Genomic DNA, 21,364 nt, shown 5'->3' on the forward strand with positions numbered 1-21,364 from the left:
TTCCCAGTGTCAAGATTCAGAGCGAAAATTACTTCCACTTTTTTTCCTAAAGTCCCATATTAATTGATATACTATCTTGTGTTACTTGGAAAATAATGGTAATAAGGATTTTACCTTTTATAATAGTATAAATAAGATGAATAGCACTAATAAACTAAAAAAGAAAAGCATTTTATTTATTTCTGCACTGAAATAAAACCCAGTTACAGGTTGAGAATGGTTTTTAGTTTGAATGGAGAGGAAGGTATGTTTTTTTAATCGCCTTAAACGTGAATTATTACAAGACTAAATCTGCTCTCCACGATTTGTGTATAATCTCCCTAATTTGCAGAATCCGTGATCCTTTTTTACGTAAACTAACACGAGGCTTAAACTGCAAATTGGTTCTCCCTGTTAAACGTGTGGCAGTGTTGGTTCTTCCATTGGAACTTCTGGAAGGTTTTCTACTTGGGGTAAGTCCGCTTTCATAATTTCATTCAACTCGTCTTCAACAGCAGCTAAGTCATCCTCTGTTAAGTTCCCTGAGAGCAAGTCGTCTATTTCCTAAAGTAAAAATTGACTATTATAGTTTTATATAGACTCTTAGATCAACGATAACTCTATACAAAGTTACTATTGAAAATTTGGTATTAAAATAGCAAGGGGACTTGAAATGAAGTGAATTCTAGAGCACTAAATTTTATAGTGAATTAGAACTGAATTCTACATGAAATAGAACAGTGTTATAAACTGTATTATGCCTAGAATACAGTCGGAAATTATCCAGCAATTTTATAGTTCAGTTATCAATGTGAAAACTGCTTAGCAGTTTTATACTTGAATAGGAAGCAGTAAACTGTGAATCGACAGATATAGAACTTTTAAGCTGAACAAATCTTGTTCTCAAGCTGAGGAACAGACACGAAAAATGTATTGGCATTTTTGTATGGTAGTGTATTGGCCATTCGAACACACTCCTCTTTTCCAAGCTTCTCGTTAAGTCAGAAAACTCTCAACCTGTAAAACTTCCGGAATCCCCCTCTACAAGCCTTGGCTATGTATGAACGGTTTTAATTATGACTTTTAATTATGATGTTTTAATTATAAACGGTTTTAATTTAATTATGGCATTAATTTAATGTACGCCTGTGTAAAACTGTTTTTACGAAGTTTTTCTCGACGTCATAATGGGGTTGTGACAATTTTTTATTTTCTTTATTCCAGATTATAAAGATAAAGGCCAACACATTAAGATCTAAAGGGCAGGGACGTCATTTCACACATTCAAACAATATCAAATACATTTTTGGCCTATAATAAAGGATTTTATGAAAGACCAAGCTATCTAAAACATAGCCTCATTGTGTGTGGGTTACATAGCCATCCAAACTGCATAACTAAAATATTTAAAACCGAAAAGTATAGTATATACTTTTGGCAATATATTGGCATTTTTGTGCATAAACTGGGTATTTTGGTTTAAGAGACCTAAACCCTCCACAGAGGTATCTTATATTGCTTATATCGTCACTGTTACGTCTAGAAGTCGAATCAATATTTTCACACTTATGAGATAATTGCTGTTAGCATGTAACCATTATAATGTTGGCATGTTGACATTGCTGAAAACAGTTGGTTAAGCCGTTTTCATAAGTAGTATCACAGCGTCATTCCCATTAGGTAGGAGCTAACCGTGACGATATGCTTATTTCTCTTTTCTTAATTAAAAAAACTTTTCCCACAAAATAAGTTTTTCAAAGAAAAGTAAAGAACTCCATTAAACAAAAAATGAGAAAAAATAAAATCAAATAATCTACCAAGCGTGAAACTACCACAAATCATCATTGATAAACAATTGAAACCCAAAACGATCAGAAATTACAATAAATAACCGAGGCAAAGTCAAAACGAGTAGAAATTAACATAAGTTGGGCTCAAAACCCTATGCCTTCCCAAGGGCAGAACAAAATTTGCACTCTACTGAAAAAAATATAAATGTTTTTACTTTTATAACTTTAATAAACCAAATAATATTAATCATTTTGATTACAAAATATCAGTATATGTATAATTAAACTGACAATGCACATTCATTTGTATTTTTTTCAGTAAAGTGCAAATTTTGTTACGCTATTTTGCGCAACAAAATTACGCTATTTTGATTTGGTTGAATTTTAAGAGCAGACGTAGCCCCGAAAGTTTGAATATAATACCCTCAGTCGTTCTTGGGATACTGCTGAGATGCCTTATTGGGAATTAGCATTAACACAGTGCATTTTGATTGGAGGGGGATTAGTTGCCCTCCAATCACTTTCGACTATTAAAAAGGGCATCAGCCCTTTCTATTTTCAATCGATTGAGCCCTTTTCGAAGTTCCTATGACAACTCCTTCGATACAAAGTGCTCTGGTATAAACAACAACAACAAATAATAATAATACAATATACCAAATTCGATCTTTACTATAAAAATGTCAAGCCTTACAATAACTTTCGATTTTTAAAATGGGCACAAGACCTTTCGGCTTCCACTCAACTGAGCCCTTTTTGAAACGAGAACGCTTTCTATAAACACCTTCTATGCCCCCAGAGCATAAATTAAAACCCTTACCCTAAGGTCTGTTGGGGTGGTTGTCATCCTCTAAGACCTAATTTTCAGAACTTTCAACTAGGTTAAACAAAATGGCTATCTAAAAATGTTGATTGGGTGTGTTTGGGGAAATGGTGGGTGTGAGAGGACCGATAGTCGCTCTCCAATCACTTTCAACTATTAAAAATGGCACTAGCTCTCTCAATTTTCAATCAAATGAGTCCTTTTGAAGTTTCTACGACAACACTTTCAATAAAAACCTTATATGCCCCCATGGCATAATTTACAACTCTTGCCCTGAGGGCTGGGGGGGGGGGGGGTGTCATTCTCAAAAATCTAATTTCCAGAACGTTCTACTACGTTGAACAAAATGGATATCTGAAAATTTTGATTGGATGTGTTTGGAGGAATGGTGGGCGTGACATTTACCCTCCAATTCACTTTTGACTATTAAAAAGGGCACTAGCCCTCTCAATTTCCAATTGAATGAGCCCCTTTTGAAGTTTTACGACAACACTATCTATGAAAACCTTATATGCCCCCAGGGCATAACTTACAACCTTTGCCCTGGGGGCTCTTGGGGGTTTGTCATCCTTAAATACATAATTTCCAGAATTTTCAACTAGGTTTAACAAAATGGCTATCTATAAAATTTTATTGAATGTTTTTGGGGAAATGATGGGCGTGAGAGGGGGGTTAATTCCCCCCTCTCATGTCCACTCACTTTCGACTATTAAAAAGGGCAATTTCAATTTCAAATGAGCCCTTTTTGAAATTTCTACAACAACTTTCTATATAAACCTTATATGCTCCCAGGGCATAACTTACATCCTAAAAGACCTAATTTCCAGAACTTTCAACTACGTTGAACAAAATGGATATCTCAAAATTTTGATTGGATGTGTTTGGGTAAATGGTGGGCGTGAGAGGGGCGTTAGTCGCTATCCAATCACTTTCAACTATTAAAAAAGGCACTAGCCCTTTCAATTTCCAATTGAATGAGCCATTTTGAAGTTTCTACGACAACGCTTTCAATAAAAAGTTTTAGTTTCGAAGGTGTCCAGTGCACGCTACCATCCTCTACCTTAGAAATATTGTATGGACTCAAAGAGTCCCTAGTCACCGCTCTGTTTATGCACGGGAATACCAAATCCTTCTCCGAGTCATGATACTCCACCGGTATTTCACCATCGATTTCAAAAAACCATCCCTGCGGTCCATTCTCCTCAACATTGGCAATGTTGGGGAAATCTGAAGCACGAGGATCGTTATAATTTCCACACGGCAAAGAATAGTGAGACACTGCCGACGGTTTGTATGCCTCCAGGGCATAACTTACAACCCTTGCCCTGAGGGCTGTGGTGGGGAGGAGTTGTCAGCCTTAAAGAGCTAATTTCCAAAACTTTCAACTACGTTGAATAAAATGGGAATCTAAAAATTTTGATTGGATGTGTTTGGGGAAAAGGTGGGCACGAGAGGGGGGGTTAGTTGCCCTCAAATCACATTTGACTATTAAAAAGGGCACTAGCCCCTTGAATTTCCGATCGAATGAGCCCTTTTTCAAATGTCTACAACAAGGATATCAATAAAAACCTTATGCCCCCAGGGCAAAGTTTATAACCCTTGTCCTGAAGACTGTGGGAAGAGTGTCCTGCTCAAAGGTATAATTTCCTGAACTTTGAACTGCATGGAACAAAATGGCTATTTCAAAATTTTTATTGGATGTGTTTGGGGAAATGGTGGGTGTGTAAGAGGTGTTCCTCTGTGATTGGAAGAGTTGCCTTCCAATCACTTTCGCCTGTTAAAAAGGGCACTAGCCATTTCAATTTCCAATCGAATGAGCCCTTTTTGAAGTTTCTACGACAATGCGTTCTATAAAAACCTTATATGCCCCCAGGGCATAACTTGCAACCCTTGCCCTGAGGGCTGTGGGGGGGTTGTCATCCTTAAAGACCTAATTTCCAGAACTTAAGACTACGTTGAATAAAATGGCTATCTCAAAGTTGTGATTGGATGTGTTTGGGGAAAAGGTGGGCGTGAGAGGGGGGTTAGTTGCCCTCCAATCACTTTCGACTATTAAAAAGGGCAATAGCCACTCTAATTTCCAATCGAATGAGCCCTTTTCGAAGTTTCTACGACAACTCCTTCGATACGAAGTGCCCTGGCATGGAAACCAAAAGAAAAAATAAAAAACTAAATAATACATTGTGCCAACATCGTTCTTTACTTAGGCAGCGCTATTGCGCTGCCTGTGATAGAATCAACAGAGTAAAGCTTATACATACCGACTTATAACAAGACTGACAGAGAGATGTGTCCTGTGATACAGAAAATAATAATACTGTACGGTATAAACTGTAAAGTTCAAACTTCACAGCGTCAAATTTAGCAGGCCTTCAGTTCGGTAAGGTTTTTTGTACCATAATACAAAATTTCAGGGCGTTTCTGAAAAGTAACCAATGGTCTAGGAACTCGGTTTTTACGAAATTAACATTTTCTTTTATTTTATATTTTAAGTCTTACCTGTTGTTTTTCAATCCCAAGATTGGTGTTAATTGCTGTGAAACGTTTTCAGTAACTGAAACGTCGATTGGAATTAAGACTTTGCGCCATACGTGGCATCAATGGCTCTGGAGGATATTATTGCTAATGTAACGTTGAAAAGAAGCCCCAACTTTATTTTTAAAATTAAGTCTTTAATTTAAAAATAATCAGCTCAAATACAAAAATCAAGAAATTTTTTTAACTTAGATCTGTCAGAAAATGATTCCAATAGCCAAATGAGCTAATAATAGCCTATTACATTTTCATATATATACATATATTTTCAATATGATTTCAAATATATTCATTCATATTTTTAATAGTCTAATATTTTTCAAATGTGCACATATGCCAGCTATCAAATCAAGCTTGAAATTGTGTGACTAGTGTAATTATTTTGTCCGCAACTTTACATGAACTGTATTATGGCTATAATTTTACTTAAAGTGCATAAGCGTAAAACTAAATTGTCTTCAAATTAGAGCGCCAAATTTCGTAGGCCTTCAATTAGGTAAGATTATTTATCCACAAAGCGACATTTCGGGGAGCTTCTGAAAAATTAACATTGGTTTAGAAACTCGACTATTTATTGTACTTTTAAAAACTTAATTTTTCTTATTCATTTTCTCAATTTTAAGTTGATCAAGTTTTCTTTTTTTGGGGAGGGGGGCTTACCTGTTGCTTTTCAATTCCTTCTCTAGTTTCGTCCATAATCTTCTCCACATCTGACATAGAAAAAACATCATGAAGTTTTTTCAATGCAGCGTTGCCTTTTTCTAAATTCTTCAATACTTCCACTTGAACTTGGCTGAATTCAATATCCTGAACCATTTGCTCAATGCCATCTAGCTGGTTATCCGTTTTTTCTGTCAGCTGTTCCAGATATCGCTTTTTCTTCAGTAGTATTTTTGCACGTCTGAAAAATTAATTTAATCGCTTGAATAAAACATTACATAGTTAAAATAAACAAGTAGATTATGTAGCAGCGATGTTTTTTGAAAGCTCATTAACAGCCTTGATACAGTCTTCCATGAAGACCACACCTTTCTTTCCGTCCAAACTAATAGTCATTCGAAACTGTAACCGGGTGTTACAGTTAGCTGAGATGAACCAGCGGGCAGTAGTCTCATCACATCTTGCATAGGTCTAGGCCAGATTTGAAAACGATCATAAATTAAATAAATATTTTTCAAATGAAAGCAATTAACGACATTAAAACTTCAGAAATAAGACTTCTAAGGTTTCTGTTCACAACAGTAAAAACTGAATATGTATTGTCATTAGAATATTGAACATGTAGATATAATATGTATATTGAATATGTATATATTATACTTATATGTCCATTAAATATGTATAAATGAATCTGCATCGAGAATTTGAACTAATTCATCAGATTTCCGTACCCTTTTCAAAAATTATTCTAGAATCCTTTTCTTCAAATTATCAATCTTGAAAGTGCGGGAGTTTTTTTTTTTTTTTTTTTTCCAGCTGAGACATTGAACAGCGCATCGATATCGGACATTGATAGTGGATATTGGAATGTCACGTCCAACTACATCATACAAAAAAATGGTTGAAATACACAAGCCAAAGTAAAGAATGATGGCCTCTATGTGTTCTGTTCCCCGTCCCTTCATTTAGAAAGGGTGCCATAATCGCGATCATATTATCTGATGCACGGAAGAATCAGCTGGATGCTACTAAACTGCCAGTAAATTAGCAAACTTTTCCTAAAAAAAAATCTTTTACGCTTGATACTCCATCTCCATTCCTTATTTTTTATAGAAGCTTTGTGTCGGAAAATGTTTGAAGAAGGTGAGGCAGCAAGAGAGGTTTAGCTGATTCAGAGTCAACAAGCGAAAGTTACCGGTTACCAGTCCGTCTCTTGGCGTCCATATCTGAAATTCCACTATCTGAGAGGAGAACACATTTATCAAACGAACTTACAACACCAGTTCTAATATTAGAGTTCAAGTTTGGATCGAAACTTGAAGGATTATTTTCATCAACTTGGAAAATTTTCAATCAATGTAGTCAATTAAATTAAAATCAGATAGTCAAAATAGAGAATTAGTCTTAGAGCATTAAAGGATGACCTTTAACGGTAATTATTACGTTAAAGGATGATGATATTATAGGTCATCTTATATTAAGGTACTATTAGATGCCACACTCATGAGTTTAAAAGCAAAAATTGTCTCTCCAGGGACTGTACTATTTTAAAAGTAACCACATTCATCAATGACAATATAAGAGTAGTGAAAATATGCATGATTTTAAACTAATAACAGTTTCAGATGAATTTGATATTAAAAACATCATAAAGAAACTTAAATTATCATTCAAAGTTCTTAATATGTATGTTGTATAAGAATTAGTAAGGGAGTTAAAAAAAAAACATAGCTTAATCGTTAAAAAAGACAGTTCAAAATATTCCAGAACACTAAAGAAAAGCAAGGCCTTACCCAGAGGGGGGGTTAGGGGGATTTGATCCCCCCCCAAAAAAAAAATGTTGTTTTGACTCGTTAAAACTAACAAAAATGGATAAAAACAAATTTTGTATGCTTTTTTGGTTTTTTTTGTGTGTAAACACCCCCCTCCCCAAAAAAAAAATCTTTGAGTAAAACCCCCTCCGAAAAAAAATCCTGTGTACGGCCTTAAAGCCAAACATCATTTAGTAACTGCAAATATTTTAATTACTAATAATATCTTAAGTGAATGACGTAGATGAAAGCATTAAACCACCAATCACTCAAAGTTTTTGGCTTTTGTTTTTATTTAATCTGTGTCACTCATGGTCGGACTGGCACTGCAAAATATTGACTCTGTTATTCCTTAATATTACACTCCTATAATTCACTGTATTACAGCTCGAAGGGTACATAAACATAGCCTATAGTACACAATACCATATCATGCATTAATAAGCAGCCAGTGACCCCACGGAAAATGTTCTAATTCAAAGCAGTGTTGTCGACGCAGTACAATTGTGCCGTTTTGCTACAATTTGTAGGTCCTGGTACAATACGGTACATTTGGAAATTTGCTGGTACAATCAAATTCTCTATTACATATTGGATTTACTTGATCCTTTTTAACTGGGATATCTGTTCAAGTTTTAGTTTATCAAAAATTTTCTTCTTGCTGCGGCAAAAGTTTAACATACTCTTCAGATGGTACAAATTAATCTCTTGTGGTTCAATTTATATTTGAAAAACCGGTACAGTTTATTTGGAAGCGTTTGCAACACTGATTCGAACTATGTAGATTGAGTAAGAAGCCTAACAGTGAAAAATTTAGTTTCCAATTTTATTATTCAAATCTTTCCTGTTACTTTTTAGTTCTTTCTCTAGTCTCATCCATAAAAGTCTCATATCTGACACAGAGAAAACATTAAGTCTTTTCAGTGCGGTGTTGCCTTTTTTTCAAATTTTTCGAAACCTCCACTTGGCTAAATTCAATATCCTAAGCTATTCACTTAATCCCATCTAACTGACTATCCATTACTAAATGATAACAGACAATCCGGTAAGGTATTTTTGAAATTTGTGTAAATGAAAATAAAAACGAAATAAAAACCATAGATTGGGATTTTTTTAGGTCATTTATAGATGCAAATATGTAAGGCCGACAAATGCCTTCAATAATCATTTAAATGTAGCTTTCAACTTTGTATTTATATTATTTTATGGAACGGCATAATCTACTATGGTTCACGCTTCCTTGTGATCCGGCACGGTGTCAGCACATAAGAAAAGGATGTAAAACCGGGCTCCAAACGACCAGTTCAAGCACGTAAGATAACTAAAACATGTGCTTCTACCCCGAAAATCCCTGATTTCCCAGGACTAGAATTGCGTTTTTTTTTTAAATCTTTCCAAAATCAACGTTAGGGGAAATTATAGCTTAATATTTCGCACTTAGGTTCGTGCATTGACAAACGTACTATTCCAAAGAGATTTAGGAGAACTTAGTTTTAATTCGGGAAATCCTGGACCAACCCAGAGAATTTAGGAACAACCGAAGCAGACCTGAGCGCTTACTCACGACTTGGCAGAGTAACAGTATTTTTATAAAGTTTAGAAAAAATCAAATACCTTCTCATCAAGTTACATTAAAGAGGTTTAGTAATACTTTTTTCATATTTTTAGGCTTCATTTTTTTAGTTCTTATATTTATAAAAAAAAATAAAAAAGAAGAAGATGGAAAAGTGCATCAATTAAAGAAACCCAGTAACAATCCAATGGAGTTTGCCAGAGCAACTCTTTCAATAGACTTCAAAATTTTGGGGCAAGGAGGATTATTTGTTCTCTGGTCCTCGCAAAACAATTAACACAACGGTTTTTTTTTTCTTTTCATTTGTGTCACCGACAGGGTCTTTGGCTACTTATCTAAAATCCTGGATATTCTTCTTATTGCATTCACAGGTGGGGATTTTAGGAAGTCATTTATGGATAAATATAGAACATCCATGATTTTAGTAAAGTATTCAGAAATAGAATTTTGAATGTGCGATTTCTGTTTCTCTTTGCAATATTTTTCTGCAGTTACTTTAGAAAGTTTTCAGGTTCTGCATGTAATACGAAGATATTTCACTACTGACAATTAATTAACTACGAAAACGTAGGGGGGGGGGGGAGCGCAAAATTTATTTTCCGAAATTTAGGTGGGGTAACTTTGTTTTTTTGTTTTTTTTATTTACCAATGAAAATACAAAAAAAAACTACTAGTTAATAAATATACCAAAAGAGATATTTTTCTAATGCAAATAGAAAAAAAGTATCTTTTAAGTCTGAGACGAGGGGACGGAGAAACAATCCATGGTGATACCCCTTCCCCCCTACAGGCGTCCCTATATGAGAAAGGTACAAATATTAAGCTTCGCCAAAAAGTTAGGATCAAAAAACAGAATTTACTTTCGTGAAAGTACTTTTGGCTTTGGGTTTGAGCAAACTAAAATCATTGTCCAGCTTTGGATGTTGTATTTGGCAGCATCAACATACAACACGCATGGGGATTACAAAATTTACTAAAAATGTTTTGCCGCACTAGAGCCTGTGGGGTTGGAGGCATACGAAGAAAAAAACATAGCATATACTATTTTGTGGGCAGCAAAAAAAAATTTTGCTCCCAACTCCAGAGCAAAAAAATTTAAATCCCCTCCCCGCGAAAAAAAAAATTAAGAAAGCTCCGTCTCAACACCCCCGAGCCGTGCGACAAAAAGGGGTATACTTACTAAACTACTTGTCAACTTTTAATAACACCTATTGACTGCCTGCAATCTCTAGGCTTAAAAAAAACATTCTCTTCAGAGCATGCAAAAATCAAACGAACAAAGTTTAAAAGTATATATACAGTAACACAAGACTCCACCTTCTTGGTTGGAAATCTTAGGGGTAGGGGCAAAATGTGTTTTCAAAAATCTAGAGGGGGGTCTTAATGAACATTTTCCCCAAGAACGAAATTTTCCAAAATTTAGGGAGGTGGGGAAGACAAAAAATATAGGGGGCATATGCCCCCGTCTCCATTGACGCCATTGTTCCCAATAAGGCGCTAGTCCTGCTGTCCCATTTTTAAAACACATAACCACATTACAACATGCACATTCATACTGTGGAACCGACTCTAATTTGATTGTAAATGTCCCTAGTCAGGGAAAACGTAACCTGTTTTACAACATCAAGTCATAGTTTTCTGGCTTCTATACTATAAATAGTACAAAGTAGAATTAGTAAAAATAAATAAGAGATAACCAAATTCTAAAGAATGCATACTCTCTTTTATTTTCTTGCAGCAACTTCCTAGCCAATTCTCTGTCCTTTTCAAGCACTCCTTTTATTCTTCTTTGATACTGTTTTATTTTGTCCCTTTGCTGTTTCAATTGCTAAAATCAAAAAAAAAGTAGAAAATGACAATAAAAAAAATATTTCTTTAATACTATTCAAAAAATTAAATCCTCATGATTTAAGCCCTTCAAACGGAAAGAGGCACAAGCAGTCCGCACAATATATTTCATGGGGAGGGGGAGGAAATACATATAAAGGCATGTGTTCAGGTCGAACAAATCCTAATTTACCTGGGATGATGAAAAAACAGGCATCAAAGGATGGTTAGAATAAAGGGATAATGAACCTTAAACTCAGAGTTACTGCAAGGGTTTCCATCCAATAAAAGGGACCTGAAGGAAGAAAGGATGAACCAGAAGGAGGGACCTGGAGGATGAAAGGATAGACCTGTAGGAGGAACCTGGAGGATGAAAGGATGGACCTGAAGGAGGGACCTGGAGGATGAAAGAATGGACCTGAAGGAGATACCTGGATGATGAAAGGATGGACCTGAAGGAGGGACCTGGAGGATGAAAGGATGGACCTGAAGAAGGGATCTGGAGGATGAAAGGATGGACCTGAAAAAGGGACCTGGAGGATGAAAGGATGGACCTGAAGGAGATACCTGGATGATGAAAGAAGGGACCTGAAGGAGGTACATGGATGAAGAAAGGATGGACCTGAAGGAGAGACCTGGAGGAAGAAGGGACGGACCTGAAGGAGGAACCTGGAGGATGAAAGGACGGACCTGAAGGATGAACGAGACACGAAAAGTTGACCGTCAAAAACGACAAATAAAGCGTACTTGAGGTCTGTTTCCATCTTCCTTATTTTTACAAACACTCTTCTTTTTGCTCATAAAAATAGAGTTATTACCTAAAAGCAAAATTATAACCAGAAATTTCGGAGACATTAATTAGGCAGAAAATTTAAAATTGGGACGATCGTCTATAAACTAGCATTTAAAACTACATTTCATAACTTCCAAGCAATAACGAAAATGCAATGCAAAACTCAAAAAGTCATCCATAGTTACAAATCAGTGAGGGTATTTGCTAGTATTTTTATCTTGATTTTCTTTTATTTTGCCCTCAAAATCCACCGACATTATTCAACATAACCCACAAATGCTTGATTGGAATTATCTTTATTTTCTGTTGTTTGCTACTTCTTTTATTTTCCTACGGTGTCATGGCCACCTTCCCCCTGTCCTATATAATAATTAAATAAAAAAACAAGTTTTTCAACTGAAAGGAAGGAGCAACATTAAAACTCAAAACGAACAGAAATTATTACGTAAATGAGGGGGTTGGCCCCATCACCTCGATACCTTGCTCTTCATGCTAAGGTTTTTTAGCATTTTCAAAAAGTTTCTTAAAGTAATGAAACGGCTCTTGTGTTTCAGGAGACATTCTTTAAAAAATTAACAAAGAGTCAAACTTTAGAGTCTGAACAATTTCTGTTTGTTTTGAGCTTTAATGTTGCTCTTCACTTTCAGTTAAGAAAACCTGTTTTGTTTTTATAATTTCTGATCGTTTTTCAAATACTCCTAGTAAATCTGCCTCCTCTCCATGAAAAATTCACTCTCCACACAGGACACTCATCCGTGGAAAGTTCCTTCCCCGTAAAATACCCCCACCCCTGTAAAATTACTTCCGGACAATTCCATTCCCGTTGTATAACTTCTTACGGAAGATTCCACCTGATCAATTCCCTTTAGTATGCTTTCATTTTTTTAAAGAATTTGATTTCTAATCGGTTTTTCCAATCAATCCAGAAATCCCTCTTCTGTGGAAAAAAGAATGTTAGAGAATTTTTAGCCAATAATGGAGTTTTTTCGGTTTCCCCTTGGAGTTTTTCCAGGTCTTTGGATTGGGTTTGGATGTTTTTTTTTGTTTTTTTTTTTTTTTTTTTTTTTTTTTTTTTTTTTTTTGGTGAAATAATGTGCTGATCTCCTGCTTAGCTTATATTTGGGAGATTTTTGTGATGGTGCTTTTTTCATATCTTGTGTTCTTAAATATTATTATAAATTTTTAACTAATTTCTTAAATATTTCTTGAACCTGTAAAAAAGGAGATAGCGAGAAGAATGTTTAGTCCCCAGCCTGACCTTTAGACACCTATAATAGATATGAAATCCAGCAAATCATAAGTATACTAAACGGTTATTACATACACGTTAATGACAGAAATTATGACATACGCATCAACATCATGAACATAAATAGTTTGGCATGGTTTTATGCATCCTCTATTTATATCTAATGATTTTAAAATGCTCCATTATAAGCTGAAAGCTGGAACTATTAGGGTTAGTACAAGTTATTTCAAATAGGATAACCACCATTCTTCTTTATTCAGAAACTGCAACCTGACGTTCAAATATATTAAGCAGTTTGGAATCATCAGTTGGGTGTATTTTGGTGTTGGCGTTGAGTGTTTGGTGTTGGATGTGCTCTGAATTTAAATGTTGCTTTGATATAAATTTCTGTATTAACCATAGCCAAGAAAGGCTTTAGTGTTAATGAATTAACCATACCTCCTTCAACTAGTACTAACCATAACCCCCATCTTGTCGTGTTTTCTTCAAATGCAATCCAGTGGATCAAGACTCGTGAAGCGAAAATTATAAGAAAAATAAAAAATTTTCAACTAAAATTAGGGAGCAACATTAAAACTTAAAACGAACAGAAATTAATCCGTGAATAAGGAGGGCTACCCTTTCCTCAGCTCTCTTTACGCCAAAGTCTTAAAGTTCTTGAAAAGGAATTTCCATTCCAATTCGACCACCGTCGTGTTGCAGCAGTCTTTCCCCAAGAATTGTGACAAAAAATCAAACTTTAGTGTAAAGAGCTAGGGTTGAGGAAGGAGAAGCCCCCTTCCTATACAGAATAATTTCTGTTGGTCTTAGGTTTTAATGTTGCTTCTTACTTTCAATTAAAATACTTTTTTTTTACTTAATTTCTGAATATTTTTTTAGATTACGCCAGGAAATACCCTTCAAATTTTTCCCGGAAACTTTCCTTCCCACAAAAAATTATTCCGTGGAAAATCCGCCCGCAGAAACCCCCCCCCCCCCAAAAAAAAGAAGTTTCCCAATAAAAAATACTATGTGTGAACAATTGCAAATAGTGTAACTTATAGCTCACTCCCTGGGGATTATGGGGGCCATTTGATCCCCAAAGGCACATTTATTGGATCTTTCAATTATTCTGAATCAAATGACTATCCCATCGTTTTTATCAGATGTCTTTGGGTAAAAAAGGGTCATGGAAGAGGGGGTAGTTGTTCTTCCGTCTTTTTCGTCGCTTAAAAAGAGCTCTAGAACTTTAGATTTCCGTTCAAATGAACCCTCCCCTGATGTTCTAGGATTATTGGTTCAATATGATCTCCCTTGGAAAAAAAAAAAAAAAAAAAAAAAAAAAAAAAAAACGCGTCCGCGATCTTTCTTCAGATAAAAAAAAATTACAAAATTCCACCGTTTTGTAGATAGGAGCTTGAAACCTCTACATTATGATTCTCCGATATGCTGAATCTGATGGTGTAATTTTCATTAAGATCGTTTGATTTTTTGGGAGGAGGTGTTTCTGCCTTTTTCAAAAATCATACAAATTTTCTCCGGCTTGTAGATTTTGATGGGTAATTTTATATATTTGGAATCAACATAAAAAGTAGATTCTTTTGATACATCTATTATTACCAAACCTCTGTTTTTTAGAGTTTCGGTTACTAATGGGCCGACCTGCTCCATGTTCACAGTTCGTTACCAAGAAAACTGTTTGATAGAAAAATAGAAAATTTCAGCCACTACCTGAAGATCCTCATATCATTCGATGCCCTCGACAGCTGTTCAATATCCCCAATTTCAAACCAACACAATATAGCTTAACAGTAAAGACCAATAAGAAGTGGTAATAATACTACCATCATATTCTTCATATTTGCAGATATCATACAAATTCAAATAGGGATACCCAAGAATCACTGCAGGAAATTGAGAGAAGAAGAAGAGATTAATAAATGTCAACAAGGCATCTATAGGCAAAGTAAACATATGAAGGAGAAGTGTGATCCGGACTCATTTGAGAATACTATCCTAAAGTGCATAAAGTTTTCCGTAAAGTTGATAAATTTTTCGTCCAAACTTTCGTAAAGTAATACATATGCAGGACTACCTTGGTGTCTGTGAGAGTAGGGTCAACTTATAAGTTGAAACTGGCGTCAGTGTTGAAGGAAAAATCAACAACGTCATCTAGAATTTGGCATTTCTTGGTGTTTTTCCATTAAAATAGGTATAATTTGAAATATTAGTGTAGTAATAACTGCCTGATCCCAGTTTCAGAAAAACACAACATGCCAAGAAAGTCGACTTTACATCTATTTTTTCAAGCAATTTTCTTTTCTAAGAATTTTTTCCTAAACTGTCCTCTAACATCTGTATTTTTCTCTTCAAAAACCCGTATATACTTTTTTGTTCAAGTATTTGGCTCTCTACTTTTTCATCTGTCCTTAAACCAATAAGAGTTCTGCAAAATCATGCATTAAGAATACTAGTAGGTATTTCTTTTTGTCAGTCTGCTCGGGAAATTTCTCCAGCTTTGACAATTTTGGATTGCAGCAGGATAATCACCCTCGTTGTATTAGTAATTTATTGTACATTAGGTCTACTGTTTATTCTCACGATACAAGGGGTAGTGTTGATTTTCGTTTACAGAGAGGCATTTCTTCCCGTTCATGTTTTCTTTTAGGTCCACGGAAATAGAATAGTTTAACTAGTGATCTTAAGATTGTTAGAAACCCCCATACATTTAGAAAAACCAAAAAAGAACTGCTTTTTGTAGAATATGAGCTTTATTGGGATTTATTTATTTATTGTGGGGATTATGATGACATAAAGTTCCCAGAGGAAAAGTAAAGTAATGATGTATTTTTTATGTTTACAAGCTTTGCCTTTTAGGAGAGATTTATTATGTAAACAGAAAACAGATATTATAGAAACAAAATAAGGCAATACGCCAGCCGGTAAACAACCAGCAAGTATCTAGCACATTGGCTATTGGATGTTTTTTTTTTAGTTTTTATTCATTTTTTTGGATTAATAAATCTTACCTTAACTTTTTGATGCCATGTGAACCCCACATCAGGACAGGATAATATCAGGTCTATTGCCATAACTATTCTCAGATTGAGGACAGATCATGCTAATATCCAGTCAATGTTACAATGGTGGGGGAGAGTGAACCCCCCCCCCACCTAGTATTGCAATGCTAGTAATCATTATCATGATACTAGATATATTCTAATGAGCTAGATATAATCTAAGTACAAAGAAATGTGATGAGAAACCTAATTTGATGCTTTAATTTGATGATTTGTTAATCATCACTAATTACTTAATTTGATGATTTTACAATGAGAGCAATTCTACGACAGGTAAGGCCTCTAAAGTGGGCCCGTAGAAAGGCAATGTCCCTATTAACCAAGCATATAAAAGGAGCAAATCTGCATAATATTTTATGACTTGTTTTTTATTCACAAAAACGTCAGCCCAACAACAACAATCCCACCTCAGAAACAAGTTAAACTTTTCCACACAGTCAACAACGTTGACCAATAGCAGAAAAGAAATCAGACTACATTTCAAATGGGGTAACCATTATGTTTAAGGCTGAATTGTTTTTGTTTTTTCAAAGTTAATTCAACTGAACATAAGATACTTCTCTTAAATCATTTGAATTGCTTGCATGAGGAATCCAAATTGGTTGGTTCAGCAACTTTCCCTAAAAGTTACGAAGCTGAGATTCGTACCTGAACAGTCACATACCTTACAGCATGCACTTTACTAAAAACTTTGCAGACTCTGTAAATGCCATTTAAGCCAGGTATAAGAAATGTATTAACTTTAATGACGCCATAGCAGTCCAACCCAAGTGCTACAATGCATTATACTTTACAAATACTTTATAAACTTTATATACAACTTTTTACACTTTATATATACCAGTGCATTGGCCAACAAAGAAACAGTATTTTTCGATTATACTGTATAAAAAGGAAAAAACACAAGATGGTAAAAGCAAAAGGACAAAACGGAAGACAAAATAAAAAACTTACTAAGACTGCTTTATCCTGTTCAGTAACACGACTAGCTGGTTTCTTATGTTTCGTAAATAAACCCCCCATAACTGAAATTACTTGGAAGTTTTTAACCTGGAAAACAAAGAACAAAATGAGAACAGGAATTCACAATCTAAACTGATAGTTTAAACCATATATAAATAATTCACCCTGTAATACCCAATTTTGTATTACATAAATAGTTAAGGTTTTTGAAAGAATAGTTAATTCGGCAGTTATTAGACATCTTGAAGCAAATAATCCCTTGCACAGCTCATAGCATGGCTTTCATTCTGGAAGATCTGTTGATACCAATCTCCTTGAATCATATGACCACATAAGTAAGTTGCTTGATATGGGATTACCTGCTGACATGATTCTGCTTGACTTTTCTAAAGCTTTAGAAAAAGTTTGTCACAAGCGACTTGCCGTTAAGCTACATGCAGTCAAGCTTGAAAAGAAATCCCTGCTCTGGATCCTTGATTTTCTTTATTCGCGATCTCAATGTGTTCAGTTATTTGATGTCTCTGGTAACCGTATTCTTTCTTCTTCTAAGCAAGCCTTGAATGGAGTTCCTGTTTTGGGTCCTACACTATTTAATGTCTTTACCAATGATGCTCCTTTTACTATCAGCAGTAAGGAAATGTTCTATGCTGATGACCTGAAGCTTCTTAAGCAAGCCTTGTCATGTGAAGATCATCCCCTTCTACAAAATATTCTTAGACTGCTTGGTCAGTGGGCTTAGGCTTGGCTTCTTGAATTCAATGTTGCCAAGTACAATGTCAATTACTTTGGCAAATTGAATCCTTTTCATACTTATTTTCTCTGAGGCCACACAATCTCCCCTATAAATACCAAGCAAGGTCTTGGAGTCACCATTGACAATGAACTAAAATTCAGTACAAATGCTAATAAGTCTGCTGCTGGTGCTACTTCAGCTCTCGGGCTCATTAAGCATACCCTTTCCACTCGGTCCCCAAAATTCATCAGTCTTCTGTATAAGGGACTTGTTTTCTCCCAAGCTTGAAGTTCGAATGTGTCTAGCCTCCGTGTATTTTAAAACAGACATATCAATTTTGAAAGATGTGCAGAGAAGTGCCACCAAAGTGATATTCAGCGTGTGGGAGCTTTCCTACCGTGCAAGACTAGTTCAGCTAAAACTCCCATCACTAGTGTAGCCTACAGGAGAAACAGAGGTAATGCCATTCTAACCTATATGTTAATGAAGGCTGATACTCTCTCAGCATTATTTCCTATTGTTGGTCCTAATTCGAGAACCAGAGGTCATTGGCTAAAACTTGTCAGGCAGTCTACCTATCCAGAGTCTGCACTCATTTCTTTCAAACAGTTCGTGGTAACGAACTGTAAGTAAGGAGGGACCCGGCTCAATAGTAACCGAAACTCTAAAAAATGGAATTTTGATACCAGTAGATGCATCAAAAGGATCGGATTTTTATACTGATTTCATATATATAAGTTTCATCAAGTTTGGTCTTACCCATCTGGAATTTTGTATTTTTTGCGAGAAGAAAGATCACGGATACGTGTTTATTTGTTTGTTTTTGTTGTGTTTTTTTCACAGGGGTGATCGTATCAATCCAGTAGTCCAAGAATATCGTGAGAGGGCTAATTCGCACGGGAACTAAAAGTTCTACTGCCCTCTTTAAGTGACCAAACAAATTGGAGGGTAACTTGGCCCCCTCCCACGGTCTTTTTTCCCGAAGTCACCCAATCAAAATTTTTAGATAGCCATTGTGTTCAGCATAGTCGAAAATCTAATAAATATGTCTTTGAAGATGACTTAATCCCCCAAAGTTTAAGGGGGAAGGATTGCAAGTTATGAACTTTGCCCATTGTTTACATATAGTATTGGTTATTGGGAAGTATACAGCTGTTTTCAGGAAAGATTTTTCTGTTGGGGGGGGGGGGGAGGGAGGGGGTCGGAGGATGGGGATACGTGGGAGTATCTGTCCATAAAGGATGTTTCCTTGGGGAAAGGGACATTTCTATGAAGGGGGCGCCGGATTTCCCAGTATTATTTAAAAAACGATCAGAAATTAAATAAAAAACCAAGTTTTTCCAACTGAAAGTAAGAACCAACATTAAAACCTAAAACTAACAGAAATTATTATCTATATGAGGGGGTTCACCTCATATTCAATACCTCGCTCTTTATGATAAAGTTTTTTTTTAGTTCTTTTAAAGAGCTATCTAGTCTAATTAAACGGCCTTTGTGATTCAGGGATTTGTGATTCGAATAAAATTTGAACGTTAGCGTAAAGAGCGAAGCATTGACTAGGAGGCGAACCCCTTGATATACGTAATAATTTATGTTTGTTTCAGTTTTAGTGTTGCTCCTTACTTTCAGCAGAAAAAACTTGTTTTTTTGTTTTTTTTCCTCAAGAGTTGTCAATAGTTGGAATAATTTATCCGTGGATACAGTTACTGTGGAATCTGTTGACATTTTCAAACGAAGCCTGGATGCTGCGTGGTCCTCGAGGTAGTTTAAACTTGACTGGGATCATTGATCATTCAGCTGTAACTGGTCACTAAACAACAATGAAAACAACCTCAAAAATCAACTCTGGAGCTTCACAAGGAAAAATTCTTAAATTGCTCCAAGCTGCAACTGAAGATAGAAGCTGGAAAGATTAAAAAGGCAAAATGCTAAGGGTATAGGATTTTTCCACAGAAAGGTTGTATAGAAACCAAAGAAATTGCACTTTGCCCACCAGCGTTTCTCAACAGTACAATCTTAAATAAGGGGGTGGGGGTCTCCTTGTATGCAGGACATATGTATTCTCATAATGAAAAAAGGTACTGTAGCCATTGACAAAAAAACTGGACAGATAACGAAGCTTGTAAAGGACAACTGTGATAACTATAAGAATATTTTATGCGACAAGCCTATGGCTTCCTCCTTTATTGGATAAAATAAAAAAAAGAGAAAAGAAGAAAGAAAATGGAAGATAATTCAAGCCTTGAAAAAATACCTTCATTTGAACTTCAGAATGATCAAAGTTCATGTTCGAGCTGTTCAGCTGCATGTTGATGCATTTTAAATTACAAAAGAAAAATAATAATTGTTGCTGTATTGAGTTCCAAGTGGTAGGCCATGCCAGTCAGTTAGTTAATTAATTGGTGTTATGGGGAGCCCCATCCCTAATTTCATGGTTTCTTGTTGTATTCTGCATCCAATTTTTGGTTTGAATGCTGTAATTGGAGCAGTAACAAAGTCTTCACTGAGTCCATTCCAGTCATAATTTTCTTGTTCAGAAAAAAGTTGGTATATGTCCTGGTATTAACAGAGCATTGAAAAATCTTTTTTGCATGTCTTCACGTTTTATGGGCTACAGTGTCAGTATTAAAAAGATTATTATTTGTTCATAAGATATTTGTGAGTTAATACTGTCTCTCTATGGTGGCGTCAGAGTACTTATGTCAATATTTCAATGTGTATTACTGTACGGTGTACGCTTAAATAAGGGGGGGGTGTAAACACACAGAAAAGTATAAAATGCGCAGGTCCCTCATGCATAGGGGGGATGCCCCCCCCCCCAAAAAAAAATTGGGCCCTTGGTAAATAAAAATGAGTCAGTAAAATCATGTCGTGAAGCACCACGATTTTCAGACTCTTCCAAAATGTTTTGTTTCGTTAAATAAATACCACGAAAAAATTGACATGTCATCCACAGAAATCACGAACTTGGTCGGTAAACGCAGCAGTTTTACTGACTCTTGCTGTGAGTTTACACATGGTGCCACAATTTTCCATTTGGTTAAATAACAAAAAGCATTAAAATAGTGACATGAAATATACCAGAATCTCAATCAGTGTCAGTATTAAAAATATTATTATTTGTTCATAAGATATTTGTGAGTTAATACTGTCTCTCTATGGTGCCGTCAGGGTACTTATGTTAATATTTCAATATCTATTCCTGTACAGTGTACGCTTAAATAAGGGGGGGGGGAGAAACACACAGAAAAGTATAAAATGCGCAGGTCCCTCATGCATAGGGGGGATGCCCCCCCCCCAAAAAAAAAAAAAAATTGGGCACTTGGTAAAAAAATGAGTCGGTAAAATCATGGCGTGAAGCACCACGATTTTCAGACTCTTCCAAAATGTTTTGTTTCGTTAAATAAATACCACGAAAAAATTGACATGTCATCCACAGAAATCACGAATTTGGTCGGTAAACGCAGCAGTTTTACCGACTCTTGCCGTGAGTTTACACATGGTGCCACAATTTTCCATTTGGTTAAATAACAAAAAGCATTAAAATAGTGACATGAAATATACCAGAA

The 21,364-nt window shown here is 35.5% G+C and overlaps 2 protein-coding genes across 4 annotated transcripts in view; one reads left to right on the forward strand and one right to left on the reverse strand.

Annotated features, from left to right (window-relative positions):
- Positions 1-384: 384 nt before the first annotated feature.
- Positions 385-21,364, reverse strand: part of LOC148941921 (charged multivesicular body protein 6-A-like) — a 52,170-nt gene continuing 31,190 nt past the window's right edge. For all 3 annotated transcript variants that reach the window (XM_089103080.1, XM_089103082.1, XM_089103081.1), the window contains exons 2-5: positions 17,054-17,149; positions 10,890-10,999; positions 5,788-6,028; positions 385-543 (exon numbers count right to left, since the gene is read on the reverse strand). In XM_089103080.1, the coding sequence (XP_088959206.1) occupies positions 394-543; positions 5,788-6,028; positions 10,890-10,999; positions 17,054-17,122 (570 nt within the window). In that variant the 5' untranslated portion in view covers positions 17,123-17,149 and the 3' untranslated portion in view covers positions 385-393. The remainder of the gene's footprint in view (positions 544-5,787; positions 6,029-10,889; positions 11,000-17,053; positions 17,150-21,364) is intronic.
- Positions 17,412-17,801, forward strand: LOC148941922 (uncharacterized). The gene has a single exon (XM_089103180.1). The coding sequence runs from the start codon at positions 17,412-17,414 to the stop codon at positions 17,799-17,801; it is 390 nt and encodes a 129-aa protein (XP_088959306.1).

The sequence above is a fragment of the Artemia sp. Qi Xiang Cuo genome, chromosome 17 (assembly GCF_049724085.1).
Source record: "Artemia sp. Qi Xiang Cuo chromosome 17, ASM4972408v1, whole genome shotgun sequence".
NCBI classification, from domain to species: Eukaryota; Metazoa; Arthropoda; class Branchiopoda; order Anostraca; family Artemiidae; genus Artemia; species Artemia sp. Qi Xiang Cuo.

What these genes read in the sequence shown, in the direction of transcription:
- LOC148941922 (XM_089103180.1), top strand. Translation starts at nt 17,412, where the DNA reads ATGGGATTACCTGCTGACATGATTCTGCTTGACTTTTCTAAAGCTTTA.